Genomic DNA, 6,000 nt, shown 5'->3' with positions numbered 1-6,000 from the left:
GGAAGTGGGGGAGGCGCAGGAAGGGCAAAAGGAGGGGCGGTGGACTCGAGCCGGGCCGGGCCCCTCGGCGGAGGCCCGTGCTGCAGGCCCCGCCCCGGCCTCGCACATCTGGGCTGAAGCGCTGGCCCACCCGGCGGCGGCGGCAGCGGCGCGGCCATCCGGCCTGGGGGAGGGGGAGGGGAGGAGAGGGGCGGGGGCGGTGCGGGGCGGAGAGCCGGGCTGGGGCTGGGCGCACGTCGAGGGCTTTGGCCGACGCGGCAGAGCACAGCCGCCCCACCGGCTTTGGGCCCGGGATCCAGGCGTCTGGACACAGGTCGAGCTGTCGGCAGGGCAGAGGTGAGTTCTGGGCGGGGGACCGCTGGGCTCCCAGAGACGAGAAAACGCCAAGGTTTGCGGTCTCATCGCGGGCTGGCGGCTGAGACCCCACCACAAACTTCCTGACCCAGGGGGACAGGACTGGGGCAGATCTTCAAGCTCCTCTCTCCAGCAGGGCTGTGGGTTCGGTAAGGCAATTGGGGTAGCGACGGAGGGCTACATCCGGGCTTTGGGACCCCACACTCGCCCTGTGGAGGGTGGGGATCTGGGGGAAGGGAGGGGGGCTCGAGGGACTTCCGTGTCTGGGTGTCTGTGGGGCTGGGGGCTGCTCCAGGGAGCCAGTTTGTGGAGGACACGGTGCTTAGGCCAGAGGTGGAGACCCCGGGGTTGAGTGTGTGTGTATTTGGGGATGCCTGCAGGGGGAGTTCCCAGGGCCTGTGGTTCAGAAAGTTCAAGAGTGGCTGGGTGGCACAGTGCCAGACTGTGGGCTGGCCTCATGAACAGGGACCTCTGGTTTCTCTCTGTGAGGCCAGCTTGGGAATCCAGGTGGGGTGGGGTCAGGGCTCCCTGTGGGATCCCAGTGGAGCCAGGCTGTAAAGTTAGCTTGTGTGGGGGAGAGAAACTGACAGGGAGGGTGCTCTAAAATGTGGACTCCCTGGGAGAGTGAAGGCAGCCCTGGATCCCCAGAAGGTAAGAGATGAGGGACAGTGGGCAGAGGGTGGGAGGGGCTTCAGGCCCTAGGCTGTGTGGGACAGAGGTTGTTTGTGAACTGGCTGCTCCCTTGATGAGGACCCATGGGGGCAGGGCAGGATGTATAGAAAGAAAAGTCGAGGACAGGGAGGGGACTTGGGAGGCCATTTCTATCACTCCCTGCCTCAGGCCAGGAGAAGGCAGCTTCCTCACCCCACAACCTCCCACTGGTCCCTCTCCTTGAGGGTGCCTCTCCAGAGACAGACTGGGGCAGCCCTTTGGGTGCCATTTCTGATCTGTTCCTTGGGCCCTGATTGGCTCAGCCTCTGGCTTGGGAGAAATGCCTGTGGCCTCTCTTTGCCTGCTGACTGGCAGGATGCTGAGAGAGCAGTGGATGGGAGAGGCAGGGTCCCGGTAAAAGGAGGCCTGCAGGGGTAGGGAGGTGAAAGTCCTAGGCTTTTGTGAGTCTGGGGGACACTGTGGGATGGGAGTCTCCAGTTTCAAGTCCCTACTCGGCCACACTCTGTCCTAGTCCCCAGTCATGCCTATTGGGTAGAAGCCAGGGCCAGGGGTCAGGGTAAAGCTGAAGATGAGAGGTCAATATGAGGCCAAGGGCTAGGGGTCAGTCCATGGGCAAGGTTAAGGGACAGACCATAGGCAGGGTTAAGGGTCTCTCTGTGGGTAGGGTAGGGGTCAGGCTGGGGCCAGGGTTTAGCCTGCCCTTGTAGCCAGGAAATGAAGTTATTCTCTCTGTATATCAAACTGCCCCACCCAATTCTCAAACCCATAAGCATCACCAGTCTGAAATTAGTGGGCCCCCGGGGCAGGGATCTACCTCTCCCCACTTCCAGCTGCAGGCCCCGCCCAGATATAGCTTTTGTAGCTGAGGTTGTCCTGAGTCCCATGATCAGCATTCTCCTTACATGTTTCTGGTATGTGGGTGTGTATGCATGGTGGGGGATGTCCCAAAGAAATATGGGGTATGTGTGTGTGCTTGTGTGGCTGCCACCCTCTTGTACCTCCACCTCTCAGAGAATCAGCAGGATCCTCCTTCTTTAACACAAATTGATTCAGGGCCTCCCTCCCTCCCTAAAGAACTCAGAATGACTAGAAAAAAAGTCTCAATAAGACCAAAAACTTCTGACAAGAGAAAATTCAGAATCCACATCACGAAGGGAAAGAACACTGCTCACATCTGTCGAACTTCCTGCCTTTTTATCAGCCACCTTCCTTTCTTGGACTTGATCCTCACAAGCCCCCTGCATGATCCATTTTACAGGAAAGGGCACTGAGGCACAGAGAGGCAACATGATGCATGCCAGCCAGGTGCTGTAACAGGCCCTTGTCAGCCCTGAGTGTAGGGGCATTCCGTGTCACATGCTCAAAGATGGGAGATAACTGGACCAGGTTCACAGAGCTGGGGAGATTATAGACGCATTGGTTTGGACATGGAATCAGCTTAGAGTGACAACTCTTGAGTCTTTTTTTCTTGGTGGTTCTAGATTGTTTCTGCTCCAAATACAGTATCCTTGGTTCAGAAAATCCATTCATTCATTCAGCAAAGCATTTCTCCAGCACTTAGCTGCAGAACCTGGCAGGAAGAAATGTCAATAAGTTTTTGCTGATGAATCAAAACAATGTATAAATAGGGCTGCCATATTCTCTCTTGTGGGCTTGATCCAGTAGTGTGTTGGTAGATGTTTTTCAGTCAGCTCCCCAAGAGGGAGAAAAACCTAATTTGCAGTTTACCAACTTCTATGGTAGAATCACCATGGCTGATTTCAAGCTATCAATGTGATGTCAATAAATGCAGAATTGAGAAGAGATGCACAGAATCAGCTCTTAGGAGCTGGTAGAATCCACGTCCAGCACGACACTCCATCACCCTGAACTGGGCACCTGTCCCTGGTTCTCAAGGCCCATACCCACCCCCACCATTTACTTTCCTTTTTCTCAGCATCATCCAGCTGCTGTACAAGTGCCCATGATCAGCCCCTGTATTTCCCCTGATTCTAATTCCTGGACATCCACCTGTGCACCTCCAGTGACAGCAGGACTGCATGCGTCTGGAAATCTCCATGGTGCTGGCCATGGGGGAATATCCTGGATGTGTCTCAGTGTCTGTCCATGCTGGGGCTGGGTTGTGTGAATTCTGTGTGAGCAAGGGTGTGTGCACATGTGTGTAGGGGTGTGACAGTGCCCAGCTCTGTGTCCGCTGTGTTCTGTTAGCAAAACTTCCTGATCTGGCCACTGGCTACAGAGAGGGAGTGGGCTCTGGGCTGTCCCCATCCTTGTTTAGGCTCACTGCTGAGGACAGTAGCATTGGTGATCTGAAGACTGGGCCAGGATACATTGACAAGCACTTCTCAAACCTTAGGGTGCTCCCAACCACCTGGGATCTTGTGAAAAAGCAAGCGCTGACTGAGCAGGTCCGGGGCGGAGCCTGAGAGCCTGCACATCTAACAAGCTCCCAGGGGACCCAGTGCTGCTGTCCTGATACCACGCTTTGAGTAACAAAGCTGTCAATGACCTGGAGGACGAGGCCTCTAGCTTGGCCCTCAGAACTTCACAGACACAAGCTCAGGTTCCTCCCACCTTAGAAGAGAAAATAAAAACCTGTCCTCCCCTCCTCAAGCATTATGTTCCTCCAGGTGCTAGCTGGAGGAGTGCTAGCTAGCTCTGTTCTCTCACTGTCTGCTCCCTCCTCGCCTACCTGACTCCCGCCCCATCTCCATCATTCCACTGAAATGCCATTAAAAACAGGTGTTTCCAGTCTCATCTAAAAATCTCTAAAGGCGTCTAGCTTCACAGCCTTCTCTTATCAAGATCTTCATGAAACCATAGCAGGCAACTCCGTTTCCCTGGCCAGCCAACCTTCCTCCAGTCAACCTTTATTCAGAGCTTCTCCTCCCTTCCCTTCCCCCACTCTACTTTCTGCCAAGCCTCCTGTGACAATGACTCCCAGACACGCATCTCCACCTCAGATTTCTCCCTGTCCTCTAGGTCATATGTCATCTGACTCCTCAGTCTGTTCTCTCAGCAGTTTCAAAACTGCACCCAGAACACTGCCCCTTACCCCTGCCAGCCTGCCCTGCTCCAGTATTCTCCATTTCACCATCCATCTCCCAGCTTGAATCAGGCAATGTCATCCTTGACACCTTCTTCTTCCTAACCTCCCATGTCCAATCCAGCCATCTTCCATCAGGCTTGTTGATTTTAACCTCTAACATAAATGTCTACACTTCTGTCTCAAGACACACAGCCACCACCACCATCTGTTGCCTGGAGCACTTATTGGCTCCTGTTTTCATGTCGTCCCACTGCAATCGACACTTCCCATGCAGCCAGAGGGGCTTTTTAAAACACAGATTTAGTCATGCCCCTGCCTTCACTCTGCCACTTGAAACCTTTCAAGATTTGCTGTTGCCTTTCATGTAAAACCAGATCTAAAATTGGGTCCACCAGGGTCTGCCTGCAGGGTGAGCCTAGCCCAACCCCTCTCTCCAGCCTTGCCATGCTCCCCTTTCTGCCCTGCTTCACAGTATCCTTCACAGCATTGTTTGTAATCTCAGATTCACTTACATGATTATCTGATTATGAATGGCTTCCCCACCAGGCTGTGGGCCCCCAGGACAGGGACAGTGCCTCTCTGGGTCACTGATGTCCCACAGCATCTGGCAGAGAGTGGGCACCTGAAAACACTTAGGAGCATCCTGGTTCCAACAAAGCAACTGTTAAAAAGACATTTTTGAGGGAATTCCCTGGCAGTCCAGTGTCTGGGTTTCCTCACTTCCACTGCAGGGGGCCAGGGTTCAATCCCTGCTCGGGGAAGTAAAATCCTGCAAGCCACGCAGTGTGGCCCAAAGAAAAACCCGACATTTTTGAGACAAGCTGGGATGGAGGATTGAGCATTGGATGAAATTAAGGAATTACTGTTGATTTTGTTAGACATGATAGTGGTGTTGTGGCAATGTCTTTTAAAAAATCTCTGTTAGAGAGACATTAAATAATTTATAGGTCAAGCAACATGCCTGGGATTTGCTTCAAAGTACTCCAGCCAAAAGTAAATAAATAAAATAAACAATTATTCAGTAAGGGAACAAAGGAACAAATAAATGCCATTCTGCTTGTCTGTTCCTGTTCACAGCCACAGGGCCTACAAAGATGCTGGCTGTCCCGGAGATGGGCCTGCAGGGGCTGTACAGCGGTAAGACCCACCCCCTCACCTCTGCCCGGGGCCCACTGCCCCCCTCACCCTGGCACTCAGACCCACCCCTAGTCTGTCCATGTGCCTTGCCCAGCAGAGGCTCCTGAGCACCGTTCTGTGAGTGTGTGTGCGCAAGGAGGGTCAGTGTAACAGGACTACGCATGTGAGTGTGTGTGTGTGTCTGCGTGTCTGCCTATGGGCAGGTCTCTGGGCACAGGGTGTGTATGTCTGCACAGAACTCTGTGTGCATGCGCATCTGCCTTTGGCCTGGTCTGGGCGCAGGCTCTGGGTTCTGTGCAGGGGTAGGAGGCCAGGAGGCAGGACGGACACGCCTCAGGAAGTCCACTCACAAAGACCTGGTGGGCTGGGGCTTCCTTCCTGACTCCCTTCCCAGGCTCAAACCACAGCAACTCGGCCCCTCAAGCTGGAGCTGGTGACAGGACCCAAGCCTGCCCTGGCCACCTGAGAAAAAGGGGCTCTGGGAGTGTGACCACCATGTCCTTGCCCCTCCAGCACTGCAAGACAGATGCCAGCCCTGTCCAGGCACTTCCCAGAATCATGCCCAGCCCCTCACATATATTCCAAGTGTACCCCAAGGTCGAGGAGGGCTGGGACTTGCCAGGGCCACAGAGCTGTGGCTGAGCGAGTACACAGGCCCCAGCCCTGGCTCAGCCTAAAGCCAGACATTGATTTGCCAATGTGTCTTCATACCAGACCCCATCAATCTCCCTGGCCAGCGCCCCCGTCCCCACACACGGATCTCAGGGCAGCCCCAGTGCCCCTCCCAG

General features: G+C 54.7%; 1 protein-coding gene across 2 annotated transcripts in view; it reads left to right on the top strand.

Moving 5' to 3' along the window:
* Positions 1–223: 223 nt before the first annotated feature.
* The window catches only part of HSPA12B (heat shock protein family A (Hsp70) member 12B), a 17,378-nt gene continuing 11,601 nt past the window's right edge, over positions 224–6,000 (top strand). The window contains exons 1-2 of one of the 2 annotated variants that reach the window (XM_060284449.1): positions 224–336; positions 5,153–5,212. In XM_060284449.1, the coding sequence (XP_060140432.1) occupies positions 5,170–5,212 (43 nt within the window). In that variant the 5' untranslated portion in view covers positions 224–336; positions 5,153–5,169. Of the gene's footprint in view, positions 337–926; positions 1,006–5,152; positions 5,213–6,000 lie in introns of those variants that run through there. The other variant, XM_060284448.1, reaches the window with a different exon arrangement.

The sequence above is a fragment of the Globicephala melas genome, chromosome 15, assembly GCF_963455315.2.
Source record: "Globicephala melas chromosome 15, mGloMel1.2, whole genome shotgun sequence".
NCBI lineage: Eukaryota > Metazoa > Chordata > Mammalia > Artiodactyla > Delphinidae > Globicephala > Globicephala melas.
The sequence above is the reverse complement of the archived record's forward strand: the minus strand, read 5'-3'. Positions and strand labels throughout refer to the sequence as shown.